The sequence below is a fragment of the Balaenoptera acutorostrata genome, chromosome 18, assembly GCF_949987535.1.
Source record: "Balaenoptera acutorostrata chromosome 18, mBalAcu1.1, whole genome shotgun sequence".
Lineage (NCBI taxonomy): Eukaryota > Metazoa > Chordata > Mammalia > Artiodactyla > Balaenopteridae > Balaenoptera > Balaenoptera acutorostrata.
In genome coordinates this window covers 59,155,944-59,181,741 of record NC_080081.1, presented here as the reverse complement: position 1 = coordinate 59,181,741, position 25,798 = coordinate 59,155,944, and the positions used below count along the sequence as shown (strand labels likewise).

Genomic DNA, 25,798 nt, shown 5'->3' with positions numbered 1-25,798 from the left:
AAGCTGCAGAAAGACAGACCCAGGAAAATTCAAAACAGCTAGAACACTAAGGACGTTGAGAACTCCTAGGTAAAGCCACGGCTAAAGCCCACAATACCACTGGATTCAATTTACGTGAGTCAACAAATTTCTTTTATTTTTAAGCCAGTTTGCACTGGGTTTTCTGATACTTACAAATGAAAGCATCTAATTAATACAAGTATATTAACCATTAACCTCAACATTCACCAAAAACTCTGTTCAATAAAATCTGTTGCAAATAAGATCACCAGAAAGCTAAAATCCATACTGTATTTCCCTGGTCATAAAATTATCTTTATTGAACCCTAAGTTACTTCTATAACCTCATCTTTTATTTAGGATTAACAGAAAACTGATTTTCTGTAAAACTAAGTTTAGTTTATTATTCATTTTGCTGTTTAATAAACTTTATCTACAAATTTACATTAAGATTATACAAATATACATTTAAACGTTAACATAGCACTGTCATATGCCCAGCTTTGGGTGGCTACTGGGACTCACACAACAGTTTATGTTCAGCCATAGCAGTTGCTATTCTAGATTTTCTGATATATGTTTCCTAATTGCCAGAACTTTCATTATTTGACTCTTTAAGTTCTCATTTTAAAGTTAGCATTTTAATATATCCAGGCTATTCACAATAAGGGTGATCTTACATCGCAGTTTATGTGGGACAGTTTACACTGCTGTCTCAGTGTGGCTCTCAGGTTACTTTCATTCTTAAAAGTATCCTGTTTTAAATGATAAATTATATAATTACCCTATTTACAACTCATCTTGTACTTTTTTAAATATAAAGGGACATGGCTATAAGATAATCATCCTAACATATAAGAAATATCATTTATAAAATAATTATTCTTTATGAAATTTATATATGAAGAAAAATAAAAATTATAAGGACTAAATATATTCAAAAACTAGTTTATATATGGTGAAAAGAAAATGCTTCAGTGCTGTTATTGCATTAAGCAAAAATTTTATTTGCAGAAACTTCTTTGGGCATGAATCACATCACCCACAAATTACGTAAAGATCTACTGAGGGAGAGGGTCCTTTCCACTTCCCTTACAATAAGACATTCTAAGACATCTTTTACCATAATATGAAGCATCAGGAATCTAGGCAGGTACAGCAAGGCAACTTCTCCCCAGGAGAGAATGTGAATCACAACTTGCTTCCTCTGTCTGGTGTCTTAGCACAGAAAAGAAAACTCTGCTTTTTCTTTTCTCCACCCCTCTACAGCCAATGTTCTGTTCCCAAATGGAAAGGCTTTTCTTATTAGGTTTTTGAAGAAAACCCACAAACACTGAAAGAACTAAAAATAAAAGCTTTTGAGACAAGTATTTTTAGATGACTTAGTGACAAAAACATGCAGAAGTTAAAAAGCCATATATTTTCCTATTACTAGGATTTCCTACACGAAAATACGTTAGGATGATTGTCTTATATTTATGTCCCTTTACATTTAAAAAATTACAATATGAATTATAAATAGGTTGATTACATAATTTATCATTTGACTATTAAGGAAAAACTCAAGATGCTTAATAAAGTTACACTTAATGAAACAATACAAATTAAATATTAATTACATAATACATCAGATATGAGCTATTTAAAATATATTTACATTTAGCAATTCAAAATAAATTTCCTCCTAATAAAATATCATTCAGATCCATCCAAATTTATGTCAGATAAAGAGAAAGTACTAGAAGCATTGGAAATTTTTTTTTTCCCATTTGATTTTTAGATTTTCTTGTGTGACTAAATGGATTTTTATAAAATTTTATATACGTGATGGGTTTGGACAAAAAAAATTATAGCACAGGATTCATTTCTTTCTTGGCTTAAATTTCACTGAGTCAAAGGTTTACATATTTCTTGGGTTTACTGCAATACTAATTTCCACCTTCATTTAAATGAATGACAGACTCTTACAAACTAACAGAATCTTACTTACATTTGATTAATATGGGAGTTATAATTCTCATAACGTTTGGCTAATTTATCAGCTAAATTTTAATAACAGAGAGCTGTAATAAGAATCTACTACTAAAATTAAATTCCCACTAAAGCAACACATCGTTCTTAGAGAGTATTATTTATAAATATAAAATACACTTTGTATATACCCATTTACATTACTAAGAGTATAGTTCAGCTGCTATTTGCTAAAATATAATACAGTAAAATCTCACTGATTTAAGGAAAAAACCTCACTAAGTCAAGGAAAGAAAGGTCATCTCTGATACAAAGGCTTTCTCTTCTAGTCCTTTGTAAATGGAAGACTATTCAATTCTTATTTTATACTTTGAAACACTTTTTCGTTGTTGATGAAATGTTTCTGTATTTGTTTTACAATCACTTTCTTCTCAAAGCAAGATGTGTGTGTGTATGTATGTGCACACACATGCACATGCAAATGAGCTGAAAAATCAAGTCCAGGTTTCAAGTGTAGCTCTGAGTAAAAAAAAAAAAAAAAAATTAAAGAAGCTGAGTGCTGCTGATTTCCATGTTTCCGTACCTAGTTTTGCCATTCATTTCTATTTCAATCAATTTCAACCCAACAGATACTTCTGGATATTTATTATTTGTAATGTACTATGCCAAGTGCTGAGATACAAAAAGGAAAGGAGGAAGGAAAAACGGAAAAGAAAGGAAGAAAAATAAAACTCACAGTTCCTGCTCTTATGAAGTTTATAATCTTGTAGAAGACGCAACTATGTACACCTAAGTAGTAGAAAACATAGACATTTATATATACCATTAAAGAAGAACAGTATGTGGGAACATAGGAAAGGGGCAGGGGAGGCAGATCCTGACTGGAGTGGGGAGTGGAAGATATGAGGTTTCTGTGAGTAAGTGACACTTGGGTTGGTTTTAAAGGCCGTTGGCAGAAGGTAGCTAAGGCCTTCCAGATAAAGGATGCAACATATCACACAGCCATAAGATGTACAAGTGCCTAGTACATCTGGGAAAACAACTTGTAGTGTGATATAACAATCGGACATCTATGTAAAGGAGAAGAGCTGAAAATGAAGCCAGGAAGTGAGACAAGAGCCAGATTATCAAAAAAACCCTGAATGTCATTAAAGAGTATGCAGTCAGAAGACGGCCCTGATGGAAGATCTAAATAGACATTTCTCCAAAGGCAACATACAGATGACCAAAAAGCACATGAAAAGATGCTCAACATCACTAATTATTAGGGAAATGCAAATCAAAACTACAATGAGGTATCACCTCACACTGGTCAGAATGGCCATCATCAAAAAATCTAAAACCAATAAACGTTAGGGAGGGTATGGAGAAAAGGGAACCCTCCTACACTGTTGGTGGGAATGTAAACTGGTACAGCCACTATGGAGAACAGTATGGAGGTTCCTTAAAAAACTAAAAATAGAGCTACCATATGATCCAGCAATCCCACTACTGGGCATATATCGGGAGAAAACCACAATCTGGAAAGATACATGTACGCCAATGTTCATTGCAGCTCCATTTACAATAGCCAGGACATGGAAGCAACCTAAATGTCCATCAATGGATGAATGGATAAAGAAGATGTGGTACATATATACAACAGAATATTACTCAGCCATAAAAAAGAACAAAATAATGCCATTTACAGGGACATGGATGGACCCAGAGATTGTCATACTGAGTGAAGTAAGTCAGAGAAAGACAAATATCATATGACATCGCTTATATGTGGAATCTAAAAAAATGGTACAAATGAGCTTACTTACAAAACAGAAATAGAGTCACAGATGTAGAAAACAAACTTACAGTTACAAAAGGGGAAGAGGAAAGGGAGGGATAAATTGGGAGACTGGGATTGACATATACACACTACTATATATAAAATAGAATACTAATAAGGACCTACTATATAGCACAGGGAACTCTACTCAATACTCCGTAATGACCTATATGGGAAAAGAATCTAAAAAAGAGTAGATACATGTATATGTATAACTGATTCACTCTGCTGTATAGCAGAAACTAATACACCATTGTAAATCAACAAAAAAAATTAATTAAAAAAAAAAGAAGAGGAAGGCCCTGAAAAACTTTGAGCCTATGTATGAAATATCTAGGTACAGGATATCTGAAATTCTGAATTGTCGATTCTGTTCTCAAACACTTCCACTTTGATATCACCCACATCTGAAAATCTGTCTTTCCACTTTACATCAATAGTACAACATTTCTATTCCTCCCCCAATACACTGTCAATAAATATTTTTAAATAATCCTCTGTGTGTGTTTTCTTGAGGTTTAAAGACTGAAAGCTCTCTAGAGCAAGAACAGTACCTAGTGATTTTTCTAAAATTGAATCTTACCTTAGTGATCACAGCAGACATTGGAAAATGTTGAATAATGATAAACAAAACACATGAGATACAACTTATGACTTAGATTACTTTCCTATTTTGATAATTTACCCATTGGTATGCCTCTTGAAGTTTAAGTACTTCCTGCTTCTTTAAGTTTTTACGTAAACTGTCAACCAGGATTTAAATTAAACTATAAGGACTTCTTTCTCCCTCTGACCTCGTCGGTGCATTGCACAGGATGGGATGGAGCCGTCTGAGACTCACAGCAGGACGTGCATCTAGGTCACAACACAAGAGCCACCACCATCAGCCTGGTCCTAGAGAAATCCCCTGTCCCACAACTATGAAGGTTTTAATTAATTAATTAATCTATCTATTTATTTATGGCTGCATTGGGTCCTCGCTGCTGTGCGCAGGCTTTCTCTAATTGCAAGGAGCGTGGGCTACTTTTCGTTGCGGCGTGCGTGTTTCCCATTGTGGTGGCTTCTCTTGTTGAGGAGCATGGGCTCTAGGCACACGGGCTTCAGTAGTTGTGGCACGCAGGCTTCAGTAGTTGTGGCTCGCGGACTCTACAGCACAGGCTCAGTAGTTGTGGCGCACGGGCTTAGTTGCTCCGTGGCATGTGGGATCTTCCTGGACCAGGGCTCAAACCCAGGTCCCCGACATTGGCAGGCGGATTCTTTTTTTTTTTTAATTTATTTATTTATGGCTGTGTTGGGTCTTCGTTTCTGTGCGAGGGCTTTCTCTAGTTGTGGCAAGCGGGGGCCACTCTTCATCGCGGTGCGCAGGCCTCTCACTATCGCAGCCTCTCTTGTTGCGGAGCACAGGCTCCAGACGTGCAGGCTCAGTAATTGTGGCTCACGGGCCCAGTTGCTCCGCGGCATGTGGGATCTTCCCAGACCAGGGCTCGAACCCGTGTCCCCTGCATTGGCAAGCAGATTCTCAACCACTGCGCCACCAGGGAAGCCTGGCAGGCAGATTCTTAACCACTGCGCCACCAGGGAAGCCCAACCATGGAACTTTGAGATGAGTTTATCAAGTCCCACAAACTCCACCTCCAAATATCCTCAAAAACCTAGTTTCTCATCTCCCTTCTGCCTAGAACCACCTTGTTTAGTCATTCTGACATTTTGTACCTGGGCTATTACATCAACCTCTAATTTATCTCCCTGGTTTCAATCTCTATACTATGGCCAGAATGACTCTTCTAACACACAAATCCCTTCGCTTTCCATCAGCTTAAAATCCTTCAGTGCCTCCCTAATAGTAAGAGCACACAAAGTCCAAATTTCTTACCACAGCATACAAGACCTTTTAACAAGTAATTTAACAAGCATATGAGACTAACATTTCAACTTTTCTCCTGCCATTCATTCACTCAACAAATATTTCCTGGGACTTCCCTGGTGGCGCAGTGATTAAGAATCCGCCTGCCAATGCAGGGGACACGGGTTTGAGCCCTGGTCCGGGAAGATCCCACATGCCGCGGAGCAACTAAGCCCGTGTGCTACAACTACTGAGCCCACATGTCACAACTACTGAAGCCTGCACACCTAGAGCCTGTGCTCCGCAACAAGAGAAGCCACTGCAATGAGTAGCCACTGCTCACCGCAACTAGAGAAAGCCTGCACGCAGCACTGAAGACCCAACGCAGCCATTAATTAATTAATTAATTAATTAATTAATTAATTAAAAACAAAACCAAAAAAAAAGCAAACAAAAAACCACAAATATTTCCTGACTACCTGCTACATGTCATGAACTATTCTAGACACTTGGGGGTATGCGTGTGTGTATCAGTGAACAAAATAGGTGAACACACACACAAAACAAAACAAAAAACAAACTATGGGAGCTTAAACTGCACTAGGGCAAAGCTGGTAATAAATATAGTAAATAAATTACATTAGGTGATATGTGCTATTGAAAAAAATACAAGCATAGAAGGAAGTAGGGTGGTCAGGGTACGCCTTATTGAAAAAGTAGAATTTGAGAAGAGACTTGAAAGAGGCGAGGAGGTGAGCCATGCAGCTATCTGGAGAAAGCGTGTTACAGATAGGAAAGAACATCCAGTGCAAAGACCTTCATATGGAAGTGTGCCTGTGCTCGTGGACTGTTATGAGATCAGTGTGGATGGAGCAGAGTGAGTGAGGGGGAGGGAAGCAGGAGGTTCGAATGGGGAGAAGTGGAACAGAATGGTAGGGAGATCATGTAGGTCCCTGTATACAATTATAAGGACTTGGGCGATTTTATTCTGAGTAATACAGGAAGCATTGAAAGTGACATGTGAGCAGAGGAACAGCACAACTTGACAGGTTTTAAAAGAACTGCTCTGGCTACTGTGCTGACAGTAGACTCCAGTGGGGCAAGGGTGGAAGCAGGAACTCTGCTAGGAGGCTAGCGCAGTGATCCAGGTGAGAAACAACGGCAGATCATGTGGGTGGTGAGAAATGGTCAGACTGCAGATGTATAATATTTTGAAGGTACAGTCAGTAAGATTTTTCTGACACACTGGATGTGGGGTGTGAGAGAGGAGTCAAGAATGCAACCAAGGTTTATGAATTGAGAAAAAGGGAAGGACAGAGTTGGCATGAGCTCAGATGAGAACGAATGCTGGTGGAGCAGGTTTGAGGGGCAAGACTGGGAGTTCAGTTTTAGACATATGTCTACTGGACATCCAACCAGGCTTTTGGATATTTAAGTTCAGAGTTCAAAAAAGGGCTGGAGCTTCTGCTTGTTCTGTCCCAGACAAACCCTGCGTTCCAGGCTTGCAGAGCTACACACAGGTCCCTGATGTCTTCCCTGCGTCTCTGTACCTACATGTCTCTCTGTGTAGAAAGTGTTCTTACTCATGTCTTTTTCCACTTGGTCAAAAAAAATCTCAGCCTTCAAGACTTATGTCATATAGCATCTATTTTATGAAACTCACATAATTATCATCTGAATCACCCTGTTTCCTCAAGTCACTGAAGTAACTGAAATACATAATGGCTGGTCTTTTAGCATACTCCAAAAGGCTAAACAATTTTAATGTCTTTTTTGGTAAGGAAAAAGCAGCCACTTCATAAACACAGCAGGTGACTTGCCTGATCTCATCATCAGAAATTTTTAGAAACTTTTAAAGAAAATTAAGACCACAGGAAAATATCTTGGCAAGCAGCTGAGTAATCAATTTTGCATTTTCCAATTTCAGTAGTTATTTGAAGAAAAATTCTCAAAAAGACTTGTATTATATAATAAACTTTATAGGCCAAAAACAAAGAGAAACATCTGCCTGTGTTCCAAAGTTATTTACTGTTATAAAAATTTTTCATTTTGATTGTCATCCTTTTACTTGTCCTGGGGAGGCATTGAAATTAGAGGAATTATTGGACAAAGCCAGTCTCTTTGTTTCATTCCCAGGAGACAGACTTCCAATCTAATTGAGAAAAGGGGAAAAATTTTTTAAATGTGAAACTGAGAGCTGATCCAGCTCAGCCAATTTGGATATCCATAGGGGCTGCTGCTGTCACTTCAAAGTGTCCTCCCAACTACCAGTTCTGAGCAGCTACAATCTTCTAAAATGTAAGTTCCATGAGGGTAGAGATTTTTATTTGTTTTGTTCACTACTATTTCACATAGTAAGTGCTGGGTAAATGAAGAAATGTGTAATTCTAAACTACATGGGGTTGAAATACATTCAATATAAACTATAAAGCAAGTACAATAAATACATTTCTTCCTGGTTTAAAAAATTGTTGACTCTTTGAAAGTCACAAAGTTTGAAGTATCAAGAATTCGTGATCATAATCTTTAAATATTAATTACAAAAGGTTAACCACATACTAAAGTGGGGAGGAGGGACCCAAAAGCAAAATCTCTAACAAAATAATAAGTTTCTAAAAAGTTCTCTGTAGATTAAGAGAAAAGGATGGTATTCTAGCAACTAACTATACTTGCTTTTTAATGTATAGTATTTTAGATACATACTCATCATGGGAAAATTATAGCCCTTGAAAATAAAATAGTACAAAGATCTTATTACATGTCTTTGGAGAATCAAGATTTATAAGGACAACTAGAAAAAGACATTTAAAAAATTTGATTCCAGGTTATATTAACACAGTAGCTTAATATACCCCAAATTAACAGCCCAGGTTCTGAAAGTTCTTTTGCCAAAGAAACTCTTACTTGAGTTTTTAAAAAATTGAGGTATAACTGACATACAACATTATATTAGTTTCAGGTGTACAAGATAACAATTCAATAACTGTATACATTGGGAAATGATCACCACAATAAGACTAGTTAACGTCCACCAGCATAGGTAGTTAAAAAATTTTTTTGTCTTGGGATGAGAACTTTCGGGATGTATTCTGTCAGCAACTTTCAAATGTGCAATAAAGTATTATTAACTATAGTAACCATGTTTCACATGACATCCTCATGACATTTATTTTATAACTGGAAGTTTGTTCTTACTTGGTTTTAAAACCAAACAACCTTTGAAGAAAACACTTTCAACAATAACCATAGTTTTCATGCAGTCTATAGACAATCTAATATATGTATTTCAATCCCAAAAAAGAAATATCAGGTATTATTTTAAAGTTAAAAAACACCAACCTCTTTAATCTCATGTAGTTTTCACTGGCAGCAGGTCGGCATTCAGCTCTTTGTACCACTATTCCTTCCAGTGAAAGCTTATCTTGAATGGAAAGACAAAAATTAACAAATGTATTGAGAAATAACATTTATCATGTTCAAGACTATATTTTGACATACTAACCAAGGTAACAATGATTACAATCAAATATAGTTAATAATAAAAATCAAGGAAAGAAAAGGAATATTTTTAAGTTTACAGTAATATCATTGGTCAGAATAGAGAAAAACCTTATTCTTGGCTAGTAAAAAACTGGGCTCCTGTCAGGTTTATTTATTGGGCTGCTGCAGCCCCTTGCCAATAACAGCTTTTATACACTTAGCTCTTCCTAAAGAGAGTGGCTTAAAAGGGCATAAAAATCAAGTAAAAATTTGAAGGGTGTGGCAGCTATATCATCTTTGGCAGAGAAGTAAGTTCTGAAAACACAGCTAGCCTAAAGCACTAAATCAAAAATTCATACACACATGTATATGCATGCATGGGCACACACACATACATGTGCAAAAAAGAAAATTCTAGAATACACGGTGACTAGAACAGCTAGCTTAGAAAATACTATGAAACTAGGCAGGTCCTTGTCTGGGTTATACTGTGTACCAGTTCTGCCTGCCAGTTGCTCTGACTTCTATTTTCCAGCAAAATGATTAAAATGGATGTGTCTAAACTAGAGCTTTAACTGCTATGAATATCTGTCCAAACAGAAGGGCAATTTTTCCCACCATTAGTAAGAATTCTTATGGTGACCCTGACACAAAATTCAAGAGAAAACAAAAGTTAGCACCTACTGAGTGCCTACTAGGCACCAAGTCACTTTAAGACCTCATCTTATTTGATAATGCATGTATGACTGACCCACGATGGTACCTGCTTTACTGCAGTCTGGAAATGTACGACTATGGTTAGGAACAGTTATGGTTCAGTCGTATTTCCGGGAGAATTCACCCAGGTTTCCGGAAGAGATTCAGGAACTCCTCTGGCTCATCAGCAATGCATTTATGACCCATCTTTTCAGGGCAAATGACCTCATGCATTCCACAAACATTAACTAAATGCCTACGATGTGAAGGGAACCATCTAGGCATTGCAGAATTGAAGATGACTGAAATACAGTACTGTCTTCAAGAAGTATACAGTTCACTGGAGGAACAGATAAGTTGACCAAAACATAGAATGCAGATAGAACCATGCCCACATGATTTATGTTAGAAAATTTTTCTTATGGTGACCTTTCTCTATTTTGCCTCCAAAATCTAGGAACTCCTTATTATAGCCCCTAAGTACTAATACACACAGTAACTCGATAGTTCAATGTAACATATGCAACAAACCTCAAGTAGAGGCTGACAGATGACTGAAAAGAGCAATGATGAAAAGCACGTCTACCTTACACCAAAATATGCCAGGAAGGAAATAATAAGAAGGCCGCAATTATTTTATATTAAATTTAAGTTTAAATATCTAAAAGTAATTTCCTCTTATTAATGAGTTTAGTAAGATTAAATTTTGAATTTTCTTAAAGCAAAAACAAATATTATATTCAGCTCCACTGAAGTTGACAGTTGTATCTAGAAAAATTCTTGCCATAACAATAACAAGATCTGGGAAAGATTCCAATCTATAGTGTCTTAAATGCATGAGAAAAGTTCACTTTTTAAACATAAATTAATCCTTTTTAAAAAGCAAAACAGATCTGGAATACTGTCTCTGAAAATAACTTAGTTACATATCCAGGTGTTTACTAATGCTGAATACTAAAAAGCTACCTTTCAATACCACCTGTGAATGTTCCCCTCTTATTTATCTGTATCTACTCCTGGTGGACAGGATGAGTTTAATTTCTAGTTAAAGGTTTCTGCTGTCCACGTTCCACACATAATACCTGAAAGGGTTAAAAGCATCCAAAGCACCTGCCCATTTCAACTTGGCCACCACTCATCACTCTTGTTCAGTCAAGGTCACTCACACAAAGCAGTAAAATTCACTTCCCAAACCATGATTTCCTGTCCATCATATCCCCCTTTCAAATCTAAAATAGCCTTCAAATGCTTCTCAAATGAAAGGAAAAGTCTTCATCAGCAGCAATGAAAACTTCTACCAATTGGCTGCTCTTAAATAACCCCACATCTCTGTTAACTCTTTGCCCTTCCCGCTCTCTTCCTAAATAAGTTTTCTAAAAACCAATTTACTTATAATACAGCCCCCTAAGCAAGATTTAAAGGTGTCACACACTTTTTAAAGCCTCACAGGAACATGTTTTCATATTCCTTCCACTAAACCATGCTTCTATTCTTCTCCAAAACATTGCTTAAGATTTCAGGGAAAAGCTATTAAATATCGCATTTTAAGGCATTTGAAAGCACCCACTTGCACACCACTGCTGTTAATTACAGATCATATTCATTAATATAGGAATCCTGACTTAAAACTACTTTGTTGGTCCAGTTTGAAAGACTGTAAATACTTGAAATATAATCTTTTTATTGCTCATATATTTATCAAATATTTACTAAGTGCCTTTATGTAAAAGATAATGCAAAAACACATCAGAATAACAAAGATAAATGAAACTTGGCTCCTGCCCTCAAGGAGTAGAGTCTAGTGCAGCCATTCACAAGCGTGTGGCATATATGCCTGAAAAGTAGTGAGGAACCCCAAGGAACCTTTTATGTGGGTTTACTACTGATATTGATTATACTAGCAACTAAAACTGAAAAATGTTTAGAAAATCAGAGTGAAAAAGGCAAAAAGGCTTGGTATTATTATAAAAATAGTTTTGATTTCACAGGCCCCTTGAAAGGGTCTCCAGGACCCCTCTACCCAGTGGTTTCCAGATCACATTTTGGGAGCTTCTGGTCTAGCAGGATGATGAGATAGGTATATAAACCACTTTAACACACTAGAAGCACTTTTTTTTTTTCTTTTTTTTTTTTTAAAGATTTATTGATTGATTGATTGATTGATTGTTATGTTGGGTCTTCATTTCTGTGCTAGGGCTTTCTCTAGTTGCGGCAAGTGGGGGCCACTCTTCATCGCGGTGCGCGGGCCTCTCACCATCGTGGCCTCTCCTGTTGTGGAGCACAGGCTCCAGACGCGCAGACTCAGTAGTTGTGGCTCACGGGCCCAGCTGCTCCGCGGCATGTGGGATCTTCCCAGACCAGGGCTCGAACCCGTGTCCCCTGCATTGGCAGGCAGATTCTCAACCACTGCGCCACCAGGGAAGCCCTAGAAGCACTTTTGATAGACCTCCACTTAACCCACTTCTAGATTACCAAGGCTCTCAGTTCCCCTCTTAACTATGGTGACAGATGCCCACAGCTCACTATACACTAGTGGGTAGTAGGTTAATCTCTACTACTCCCACACACTTCTGCTCAAACTATGCTGGAACTTGTTTATGCTAGTTTTACTCTGTTAGTAATTATGCAATTTGATTATATATTACATAATCTCATTAATTAAGAGTATGGGGGAGGGAGATGTTTCTACAAAAACTAGGTTTAATGCTTTGTAAGATGTGATATAAAGATAAGTTGCTAAAAATCTGTCAAATTAGGTACTGGAGAGACAACTAGAGATTAGAAGAGAAACATAAAAGTCTAGAAGGATTCTGCATTCATATTGTTTCACAGTGTCTAAGTTTTTGCTCCTTTTTAAAGAAACCAAAACTGAAAATCTAAACTAAATTATGGGTTTACTTTTCACAGGAAAGAGAAATCAGATGCTCAATCAGCATCCTATACTGAAAGCAAAGGCCTTGTCCTACATGTACACTGGTGACTAAATGTTCATTTGTGGGTCTTAAAATGTTTAAGGCAGTAGGAATATATACTATTATCATTTTTATGTTTCCCTACCTTTTAATTTAACTACTGGAAGGACTACTGGTCCTTCCATAAAGGCTGTGGGATTCTACTGTACTATGTAGAATTTGCCATGGTTTATGAGGGTTATAATCTGCTGACAGAGACACAGAATACTGGGATTAAAACACATACACACAAAGAGAATATGTCTAGCTGGTTTTAAGAAGAGCTTTGATAGAAAAAGCAATGTTTGTGCTGGACCTGGAAAAATGGGTAGGATTTAGAGTGGGAGGTGAAGCAGAAGGGCACTGAAGGTGGTGTGAACAGCATGAACAATGGCTTTTGTCTCTTCTCTGTTTCTCTGTCTGTCTCTCCAGAATTTTAAACTAAGGGACCCATACCAGAGTCACTCCACCTCAGAAATCTCTGGAAGGACATGGTCACAACAGCACTCTGAAGAGAAGCCACATAGGCTCATCCTACTGAAAGCCCAGCCATGGCTTGGTTCCTATCTTTCCCTAGGCTTGGCCGTTTGTTCAACTCTTGTTTAGATTCTGGGAACTATTCCAGTATCTTTTTCTAAATTTTCTCACCTCTCCCGCTTTTTGGGCTAGATTGGTTTGCTTATTGGTTTCTGCTACTTGTAACCCAAAGAATCTTCATGAGTATGAACATACACCTTTGGTGATGGTATTTTATTGATCTATATCCTGCCACCTAGTTTCAGAAAACAATTGAGAGAAAGTGTTAAAGGGTAAGCTACACAAAGTGCATCCTATAACAAGAATGGAAGCGTTCTAGTTCTGATTCTGTCTCTAAACAGTGGTGTTACTTTGGAGAAGTTACTTTACATCTCTGGGCCTCAGCATCTATATGTATAATAAAGTCACTGGGATCTCTGAGATCTCCTCCAATTCTCTTTCACTAAAATAAACAAAACAAAACTGGCCTTCCCCTCCAACTGAGGATGTTTTATTATTTCATTAGTATTTATTTTGTTTGCCCTAATACTTTCTAAAAGACCTAGACATAATTAAATTTTCTTTGAGTAGAAATTAGAGAAAAACTGTTTCTTGGAATGACAATGAGAAAATGTTGAGAAGCTGTCCAAGACTTGAAAATATACAAACTTCTGTTCTAAGCTGGACCTTCCAACATACTCTATGTTGAGGAACCCAAGAGAAACAACTGACTGGCATGTTTTACAAGTTAACGGCCTGGCTAGTTTGAACAAGTTAAAGTGGAAGTAAGCAGGAAGGGTGTCTATTAGCATTGGCATGTAAGTAATGAGAAGTAATGGGTTAAGAAGATGTTGGGCATCAGGAAGTTACAGGAGTTCATTTCCACAAGACCACTCGATCCAGTTCAACATGGAGGCCTTTAAGAGCACTTCCAACTCAAGTTAAAACACAGACAAGGTTAGAACCAAGATTTTGGACTGATCCTTGAGATCTGAAGCTACTTTCCTGATTCTTCCTTACCTCACACCTGTGATGGAAAAGGACTAAAGAAATAATATTTAGAAAGGACTAATATTTGGAAAAGGACTAAAGAAATAATATTTCAACAGAGCAAGAGCATTTAAAAGATAAACCATTTTTAATATTCCTACCAGTCTCCACTGTTCTCATTTAAAATCTTTTCCTAGCAGTTTCTGCCTGTGGTTCACAGGGCAAGGCCTATTAATACATGCTACTTGGCATCTTAACAAACCAGTTGGGCAAAGCTGCAATCCCTATGTTATCAAGAAGGTGTTTCTTACTGTATTCAAATTTGTCAACTGATGTTCTGATCTCTACCTAATACTCAGGAATTTTAGGAATAAAAGATCATGCTCAGATTTCAGTAAACCTACAGAGTCAGCATTTGATTAATTACCTCAAAAGCAACAAAATGAGCAGCCATATAAGTATTCCCAAAAATTATCTGTTTATGCAATATGTTTTCTTGTAATGATATTCAAATTACAAACATGCCTAAATAGCTGGGAATTCCCAATTTTAAACCAAACACTGAAACCATAATTTGAGGACTAGACTTAGGATTAGAAAACATCTCGGCTTCCTCACTCCTACTACTGCTCTTCAACTTTTCCCCTATGGACTGGGAGAAAGAAGGTTTACGTACATTCCTATACAAGGGATGTTGAAATGCTCATCAAAGAGTACCTGTGAATGACAAGACTGGTTGTCCGCGAGTAGAAGAGTGGTTACGTAAGGTACAAAATCGAAGATGGAGGCCTTAAATGTACAAAGGAGTGTGGATTGTTCTATGAGTCTACAGAAGCCATAACAAACTTTTCGTCAAAGAAATAACTTAGAGAACGGCATTTTAAAAACAAACATTTGTATCTTTTACCGTTTACAAGGCAAGTTCACAAGTTATCATTCCTCCTACACTTCACAGTAGTCTCCTTTTTGCTTGTTATGTATAATTATATATATAATTTAATATATATAATTAATCAATATAAATCCTCAAATACAGATGTGGGCATAATGTTGTAATGCTGTATAAACAGACACAATCCCTAATCTAAAAGTTGCTTTCAAGAATAAGAGGTTGGCTCTTCCTCTCCACACCAGCTTTCTAGTTCCCAATTCCCTCTTCCTCTTTCTCCTCTTGCCCTTCTAGTCCTCTGACTCTGAGTCCCCAGAACCAGCCTCTGGCCCCATAGATGTACGGCCTCCCCACTGCAGGACCTCTGGTTTGCTGGCAGCTGTGTCTCAGAAAAAGCTGTCTTCAGCAAGGCAGAAGCAGTTCCCTGCTGGTATTCCCAGAGTCTGGTGGAACGCCTAACACATACCATGTGGCTGACAGGGTCTTGGTGCTCCCACCAGGTGTCAGGCCTGAGCCTCTGAGGTGGGAGAGCCAAGTTCAGGACACTGGTCCACCACAGACCTCCCTGGTAGTATCAATCAGTGAGAGCTCTCCCAGATATCTCCATCTCAACGTTAAGACCCAGCTCCACTCAATGACCAGCAAGCTCCAGTGCTGGACACCCCATGCCAAACAACTACCAAGACAGGAACACAACCCTACCCAATAGCAGAGAGGCTGCCTAAAATCATAATAAGTTCACAGACACCCCAAAACACACCACCAGACATCATCCTGCCCACCAGAAAGACAAGATCCAGCCTCATCCACCAGAACACAGGCACTAGTCCCCTCCACCAGGAAGCGTACACAACCCACTGAACCAACCTTACCCACTGGGGACAGACACCAAAAACAATGGGAACTATGAACCTGCAGCCTCTGAAAAGGAGACCTCAAACACAGTAAGTTAAGCAAAATGAGAAGACAGAGGAATACAAAGCAGATGAAGGAGCAAGGTAAAAACCCACCAGATCAAACAAATGAAGAGGAAATAGGCAATCTACCTGAAAAAGAATTCAGAGTAATGACAGTAAAGATGATCCAAAATCTTGGAAATAGAATGGAGAAAATACAAGAAATGTTTAACAAGGGCCTAGAAGAACGAAAGAGCAAGCAAACAATGATGAAATGAACAACACAATAAATGAAATTAAAAATTCTCTAGAAGGAATCAATAGCAGAATACCTGAGGGAGAAGAATGGATAAGTGACCTGGAAGATAAAACAGTGGAAATAACTACTGCAGAGCAGAATAAAGAAAAAAGAATGAAAAGAATTGAGGACAGTCTCAGAGACGTCTGGGACAACATTAAATGCACCAACATTCGAATTATAGGGGTCCCAGAAGAACAAGAGAAAAAGAAAGGGACTGAGAAAATATTTGAAGAGATTAGAGTTGAAAACTTCCCTAATATGGGAAAGGACATAGTCAATTAAGTCCAGGAAGCACAGAGAGTCCCATACAGGATAAAACCAAGGAGAAACACACCAAGACACGTATTAATCAAACTATCAAAAATTAAATACAAAGAAAAAATATTAAAAGCAGCAAGGGAAAAGCAACAAATAACATACAAAGGAATCCCCATAAGGTTAACAGCTGATCTTTCAGCAGAAACTCTGCAAGCCAGAAGGGAGTGGCAGGACATATTTAAAGGGATGAAAGGGAAAAACCTACAACCAAGATTACTCTAGCCAGCAGGGATCTTATTCAGATTCGGCAGAGAAATTAAAACCTTGATAGACAAGCAAAAGCTAAGAGAATTCAGCACCACCAAACCAGCTTTACAACAAATGCTAAAGAACTTCTCTAGGCAGAAAACACAAGAGAAGGAAAAGACCTACAATAACAAACCCAAAACAATTAAGAAAATGGTAATAGGAACATACATATCGATAATTACCTTAAATGTAAATGGAATAAATGCTCCAACCAAAAGACATAGACTGGCTGAATGGATACAAAAACAAGACCCATATGTATGCTGTCTACAAGAGACCAACTTCAGATCTAGGGACACATACAGACTGAAAATGAGGGGATGGAAAAAGATATTCCATGCAAATGGAAATCAAAAGAAAGCTGGAGTAGCAATTCTCATATCAGACAAAATAGACTTTAAAATAAAGACTATTACAAGAGACAAAGAAGGACACTACATAATGATCAAGGGATCAATCCAAGAAGAAGATATAACAATTGTAAATATTTATACACCCAACATAGGAGCACCTCAATACATAAGGCAAATGCCAATAGCCATAAAAGGGGAAATCGACAGTAACACAATCATAGTAGGGGACTTTAACACCCCACTTTCACCAACGGACAGATCATCCAAAATGAAAATAAGGAAGCACAAGCTTTAAATGACACATTAAAGAAGATGGACTTAATTTATATTTATAGGACATTCCATCCAAAAACAGAATACACTTTCTTCTCAAGTGCTCATGGAACATTCTCCAGGATAGATCATATCTTGGGTCACAAATCAAGCCTTGGTAAATTTAACAAAATTGAAATCGTATCAAGTATCTTTTCCAACCACAACACTATGAGACTGGATATCAATTACAGGAAAAAGAAATACAAACACATGGAGGCTAAACAATATGCTACTAAATAATCAAGAGATCACTGAAGAAATAAAAGAGGAAATCAAAAAATACCTAGAAACAAATGACAATGAAAACACGATGACCCAAAACCTATGGGACGCAGCAAAAGCAGTTCTAGGAGGGAAGTTTATAGCAATACAATCCTACCTCAAGAAACAAGAAAAATCTCAAATAAACAACCTAACCTTACACCTAAAGCAATTAGAGAAAGAATAACAAAAAAACCCCAAAAGTTAGCAGAAGGAAAGAAATCATAAAGATCAGATCAGAAATAAATGAAAAAGAAATGAAGGAAACAAAGCTACAGTAATCAAGACAGTATGGTACTGGCACAAAAAACAGAAATATAAATCAATGGAACAGGACAGAAAACCCTGAGATAAACCCACACACCTATGGTCACCTTATCTTTGATAAAGGACGCAAGAATATAGAATGGAGAGAAGACAGCCTCTTCAATAAGTGGTGCTGGGAAAACTGGACAGCTACATGTAAAAGAATAAAATTAGAACACTCCTTAACACCCTACACAAAAATAAACTCAAAATGGATTAAAGACCTAAATGTAAGGCCAGACACTATAAAACTCTTAGAGGAAAACATAGGCAGAGCACTCCATGACATAAATCACAGCAAGATCCTTTTTGACCCACCTCCTAGAGAAATGGAAATAAAAACAAAAATAAATAAATGGGACCTAATGAAACTTAAAAGCTTTTGCACAGCAAAGGAAACCAGAAACAAGACGAAAAGACAACCCTCAGAATGGGAGAAAATATTTGCAAACAAAGCAACTGGCAAAGGATTAATCTCCAAAATATACAAGCAGCTCATGCAGCTCAGTATCAAAAAAAACAAACAACCCAATGCAAAAATGGGCAGAAGACCTAAACAGACATTTCTCTAAAGAAGATATACAGATTGCCAACAAACACATGAAAGGATGCTCAACATCACTAATCATTAGAGAAATGCAAATCAAAACTACAATGAGGTATCACCTCACACCAGTCAGAATGCCCATCATCAAAAAATCTACAAAAAATAAATAATGGAGAGGGTGTGGAGAAAAGGGAACCCTCTTGCACTGTTGGTGGGAATGTAAATTGATACAGCCACTATGGAGAACAGTATAGAGGTTCCTTAAAAAACTAAAATAGAACTACCATACAACCCAGCAATCCCACTACTGGGCATATACCCTGAGAAAACCATAATTCAGAAAGAGTCATGTACCATAATGTTCACTGCAGCACTATTTACAATAGCCAGGACATGGAAGCCACCTAAGTGTCCATCGACAGATGAATGGATAAAGAAGATGTGGCACATATATACAATGGAATATTACTCAGCCATAAAAAGAAATGAAATTGAGTTATCTGTAGTGAGGTGGATGGACCCAGAGTCTTTCATACAGAGTGAAGTAAGTCAGAAAGAGAAAAACAAATACTGTATGCTAACACATATATATGGAATCTAACCTAGGGGCAGAACAGGAATAAAGACGCAGATGTAGAGAATGGACTTGAGGACACAGGGAGAGGGAAGGGTAAGCTGGGACGAAGTGAGAGAGTGGCATGGATATATATACACTACCAAATGTAAAATAGATAGCTAGTGGGAAGCAGCCACATAGCACAGGGAGATCAGCTTGGTGCTCTGTGACCACCTAGAGGGGTGGGATAGGGAGGGTGGGAGGGAGACGCAAGAAGGAGGGGATATGGGGATATATGGATAGCTGACTCACTTTGTTATACAGCAAAACTTACATACCATTGTAAAGCAATTATACTCCAATAAGGTTGTTAACAAAAAATAGACAGATGGATAAAGAAAAAAAAAAAAGAGGTTGAATAAAACCCAGAAATAAAATATAGTTTTATTTAAAAAAATGAAGTAATGCTGTGTTGTAACAATAAATGAAAAGGAAAATCATAGTACTGTGATAGTTTGTCTTAGTTAGACCTTCATCAAAGGGTGTGATCCAGCTTTGGCTGTTGCATTTGAAATTAGAGAGAATTCAAAAACAATAGCAAATGTGATTAAATGGATAGAAAAACAAATCCTTCTAGGAAAGATTAAGTCTCCCAGAGAAAAGACTTTTGCTATAGTGCTACATTACACTTAAATAGTGCCAAACACTGTGCTAGATGTGATGAGGGGTACAAAGGAAAAAAAAATACAGACCCCCTGCACTTAGAAAGCCTGTAATATAGTTGAGGGATACAATATTAATATAGACAATCCTATGACACATTTTTAAATCAACTGAATATGATTCAAGTTTCATTACTTTCATCCTCAATAACTCCTGTCCTCTTCACCATGTTTAGGAATAGTAGTAATACCACATACTAGTTTAGTTCTTTACAATTTTCAAGATACTTTAATAGTAAGTGATCCTCATAACTACAGAGTAGAAATTATGCCCTCATCATTAAGAACTCCTTTGAGATAAGTTCACTTTCCTGAGCTCATCAATTTCCTGAATATGGTAGGTCTTCAACTCTGCTTGATCCTAAGAATCACCTGGGAAGCTTTTTAAAAACTACTGGGCCCATTGTCAGAGATTCTACCTTAATTGCACTGTGTGGGCAAGAGGTGTTTTTACAACCTCGCTAGATAATTCTAATATGCAGCTGCCAGGGTTGAGAACTACTGCCCTGATATTTCTCTCCTCCTCTCCCCCACATCTTCTCCTCTTCCTGTATCTCTGTTAATTTTATTTTCTGGTGGTATGGGGATAACAGCTTACAGAACTGCTCAAATACTTCATCAAATCTAAGATACCATCAATTGTAATAGTCAACATCATTTTATGTGCCACCAAGAAAGACAAAACACTACCATGAAAATTTTACAAGCCAATGATTTTAAGACATACCCTTATTTCAGAAATGTTAAATGTGAAAAAGTGTGCAATATGATAAGACTTCTCCATCCCTGATTTGCAATCACTCTACTCTGTGTAAGAAACTCCATTTCCTCCTATGAACCATCACATCCTGTCCTGCTGGTTCAGGACCCCCTCTCTCCTCCACACCATGTCATCACTGAAGACACAAGAGAAACTAAAAACAAGATGATAACAGGAGAGACACTGGTAGGGCACAGCATCAGCAGCAGAAACTCTTTGGGTTACTGATTTCATAACAATATTAACTTTACAACTTTTCAAAGTCATGTCCCTCATTTTGAGATTGCAGACAATGGTTATTAACTTAAAACATCTCCTTCTGAAAGAGGAGGCAAAATTGCGTTTTGCCAAATAGCACTATAAAAATGAGTTCTATGCAATATAATTTCAGTGTTCATTTGATTGCTCATAGAAGTGCTTTGCTCATCTAGTTACAATAAAATTTTCCAGTGAATAATAATGCATAGTCTGCACTTCAAAAAAAAAAAAGCAAACTCATTTTTAAAAGCTTAAATGACTTCTGCCTACAGAATTATAAAATACAGGTTTCCCTGAAATACTCATCTCCCAAAGTACATTTAAAATATGAATTAATATGATTTGTAAATTGTTTTCAAGATTACCTGTGTAATGAAAAGCAAAGAAATGTGGAATGGAGTTTTGTCAGAACTTCTCATTTAGTCTGTCATTTTTATTTGTGCTCCTTTTGATACAAAGTGTTTTCATCTTTTCTACACTCCTCAAGCGAGGTTTAAAAATTTGCTGATGCAGCAAAGTTTCCTGGGCTTCTGTGAAGACTCAGTTCAACACTGCAAAACATTTACAAGCTTATTCATCTGACTGGAATTACACATCCACATCACCTTCCTGCCAAAAGCTATACTGAATGTGTCCTAGGAGGACTTCAGCACTCTGCATAGGTGGTGAGATACTGTGGTCAGTCAGCTCCATAAGGTAGTGAGGTAGTACTTGCGGGGATGCAAGCCCAGTACAAGACAACATCTAATTTTGCAAAAAAATTTTATATTTCAAAATGAAACTAAAGTTTTGATGTTCAAATAGAATTAGATTAACACAGAAAAATCCTTGATTCTTAAAATATGTTAATACATTACACTGTGTAATTTATTTATATTTTTTAACACCAAAAAAGAGGCTAAAGTAACATGATTACAGCTGAATATCAAAGCGAATATTTCTCACATTCAATGCTATTAACGGGAGGCTATGAAGAACAAGAAAGCCACACATTAAAAAAGAGAAACTCAGCTTGTGAAAGGTATAGGAAGATCAAGGCAAAAAGGAATCAGAGGACATGAAAGTCAGATGGCCAAAGGTTAGCCAGATTTTGGAAAATGAACAGATAAAGATATCACTGCAGAATCAAGTAAATGGGTATCAAATTCAAGTGAAGAAGAAAGACCCAGATCAATAAGCCTTAAAAAATCTGCAAAAGACCAGGGCAGAGACATAGTGCCAGGTTTAAGTGAAAATTGACAGCTACTGCTCTTTCTGTAGTTGGTTTTACTTTCTTCCTAAGGTAATAGGAAATAATCTTTTTTTAAAAACAGGCATTAATGTATGCAGGTGAAAATAACCAAAAAGATTTGGTAGAGGCAGAGAATGAAGAAACAGAAGCCCAGTGTTTTTAATAAAGGCAGCTTCTGAGACCATCCCTTTTCCTTGAAAAGGAAATTTTCCAAGGAAAAATTTTCCAAGGAAATTTCCAAGGAAATTTCAGAAAGGAGTGATCTGTTGAGTCTAGGGGGATTATCAAATCTTATATCTTCCAACCAAGAGAGATACCTTCTTGGTAAGGTTCCACTTCCTTCCATGGCAGGAGAATATCTCTGATATATAAATGGAGCAAGCATATATTATGATCATGTTCTGTGTCAATAATGTTGATGACAATGACCTCGTTTCCCATCAAGAGTTGGTAGATAAGATGGGAATTCCCATTGGCCTGGGATAAATTCTGTGTAATGCAGACAGCGGAAGATTAGCATCACCATATAGTGGAAAGGTTTTGCTAAAATTTGGTTAGGCATTGGGCCTAACCAATGAATATACTCATAACAAGAACCTGACAATGACACTGTTTAAGTCCTCAAAGTTGGCTATCATCAACAGGAACACAAATAACAAATGTTGGCGAGGATGTGGAGAAAAGGGAATCCTCATACACTGTTGATGGGAATGTAAATTGGCGCAGGCACTGTGGAAAACAGTATAGAGGTTTCTCAAAAACTAAAAACAGAGCTACCATATGACCCAGCAATTCCACTCCTAGGTATATATTCAGAGAAAACTCTAATTCGAAAAGATACAGGCACCCAACGTTCATAGCAGCATTCTTTACAATTGCCAAGATATGAAAGCAACCTAAGTGTCCAGCAACAGATGAATGGATAGAGAAGATACACACACACGCACATGCACATACACACACACACTGGAATACTACTCAGCCATAAAAAAGAATGAAATTTTGCCATTTGCAACAACATGGATGGACTTGGAGGGTATTATGCTAAGTGAAATAGGTCAGACCGAAAAAGACAAATACTGTATGATGTCACTTATATGTGAAATCTAAAAAATAAAACAAAACAAAACAAAACAAAAAAAGAAAGGCAGATAACACCAAGTGTTGGAAAAAAGGTGGGGAAACAGGAAACCACAAGCACTGCTGGTGGGATAGTGCACTGATAGAGCTGATCTTGGGAGTGATCTGGCAGTTCTAAGTGAAACTGAACATGGCCAGCAAGCCCTCAAATTTCCAAAGACACCCATAAGAGGACATGCTTGAAACTGTTCATCACAGCAAGGGATTGAGGCAGCCTGGGTGTCCATCAGTAGGAAATCAAAAGCAACATTTATTGGGTGCGTAAGTGTGAAGTACCGTGCGCCATCCACAAGTAGTGAAACAGATGTATATACAGCAGCATGAACTAATTCAAAAAACAGAGTTGAATGAAAAAAGTAAGAAACAGATATAGATAGATAGATAGATATATATATATATATATATGAAAATAAATCTTCAAAGTTGACTGAAGGGCTCTTTTATATGTGTGATTACAGATGTCTATGACAGACACTTTAAAGAAAAATATCTTTCTGCCTGCAAAGCGGATGAAATCTTCAAGTCTAGTGGTCAAGTGGATTTAAGCGAGCTAATCTTTGATGTGTAGGTTAAGCCCCTCTGCTGAAACCACTGAACTGATTACTTCCAGTTTGTATGTGCAGTGAGGCAGAGAAATGTAGTCACATAAACCATGGATGTTTGCCTTGGAATAGTTACTGAAGCACCATTTCTACAGTTTTAGGGATGTGTGGACTTGATTGACATGACCCTCCCCACCCTACAGCCCCCAAAGCAGGTAAGTATAAGCTTAAAATAGACTAAAAAGAAGATAACCTGGCTTTCTCCTAAGGGGCATATGAACCACCACAGCAGCAATGATCAACAAAGCCCCGTGATTTCTGTAAACTGCAATCATCTTGCTTTCACGGGGATGGAGTGGAGTAATGCAGAGAAGCTGGGACCTACTGGGTACCCTTTTTCTTTCTTAAGACCGCAAGTTGGGAGCAATAGGACATAAAAGAAAAGTCCTATGGATTCTTATCAGTTTCCAGTCAGTCCTATGGATTCTTAGCGGCTTCCAGTCAGACAAGGCTTCTGTTACACTACTGTTGCCAGGCCACGGCTGGCAAACAAATCGTACAGGTCAGGTTTGCAGAAGCCAAGAACATCAGAGTGAAGTCTAAAGAGAAAGAGCGGTCAAGGGTTAGAGGCGCATGATGGGGTGGTTCGGAGTCTGTCAAGGCAAGCCAGCAGAAACAAAGGACACACACCAGTCATTGTAAAAACCAGAAAGCAGAAAGCAGAAGTGAGCAAGTCAGCAAGTGTAAGGTGGCCCCAGGGGTGACGGCTGAAGGGATCAGTAGTCCCACTTCCTCCAGTCCTGCCTCACCTCCCCACCCCATGGCAGCAAAGCCTCCAGCAGCACTAGCTTCAGGGCTCCCCCAGGAAGGCATCTATAAACAGGCCAAACAGTGCATAAGGAAGCAGACTAAGCCTTACGTAGAATTCAACGATATCACTTTATTTAAACATACAAAGAAAATTCTAGCACAGTCTCCACCACTCTACTACAGTTACGTTCTATTGATTCTGGTGTGACTGCAAATGAAACTGGCAAGCCTTTGCTGGTTCTGCCATTCCATGGTGCTACTCATGTGCATTGACTACTAACACAAGGATTCCGCTTCTAAAGTTGTACCCCCCAAATCTATTCAATATTTCAGAAAAAGTCACAGCCATAGCTAAGACCTGATTCCAAAACCACAAAATCAACACACATGAAATTGTTAGAATATAACAGTAAACTCTTCTTAAATGATGCAGTACTGAGAGGAACCTTTAGTCGAAATGTTGGCTTACTATTAACAAGTTGTAAAGTTCTACATAAAACACTAAAAACTCTCGAGAATGCAATCTTATCTTTGGTTCAATTTCATGGTCTCAAAGCAAAAACTCAGCCCTAAAAATGTTGTCTTAGATTCCTAGTTTAATTTCAATGAACTTTTGATAAGCTCAATGATACGTAAATACTAAATTCAAAATGCACTATAATTAAAAGTAAAATTTTTATATCTGAAGAAAATCTAACATTGTTTAGAGAAAATGCAAGGCAAGCATTTTTAGAAGAATCTGCACCAATATTTCTATCAACACAAAGTTGAAAAAATTTCAAATACCTTTAATGTAATAAAAATATAAATCAATTTAACAAAATCTAAAGTCTAATTCTGAGGACAATGCAGTTCCTCAGAATAATTTAGCAGGTAGATCAGCCAAATAATAGTGTACTGGGGACAATGCTCACATTTCTTACCACTGGGTCTTTAAATTCTAGAAATGAAAACTCAAGATCCCTAAAATGTTTTGGAAGGCAAGTTACAGCGGAAGGAGAAAAAAAAAAGAAAGGGGAAAAAAAACACCACACTCACACAGTTCCAGCTCCAAAAAAAAAAAAAAAAGGCATCT

At 37.5% G+C, this 25,798-nt stretch overlaps 1 protein-coding gene across 1 annotated transcript in view; it reads right to left on the bottom strand.

Moving 5' to 3' along the window:
- The window catches only part of GTF2F2 (general transcription factor IIF subunit 2), a 147,774-nt gene that overhangs the window by 57,079 nt on the left and 64,897 nt on the right, over positions 1-25,798 (bottom strand). Inside the window, exon 5 of the mRNA XM_007186820.3 lies at positions 8,976-9,057. Within this exon, the coding sequence (XP_007186882.1) occupies positions 8,976-9,057 (82 nt within the window). The remainder of the gene's footprint in view (positions 1-8,975; positions 9,058-25,798) is intronic.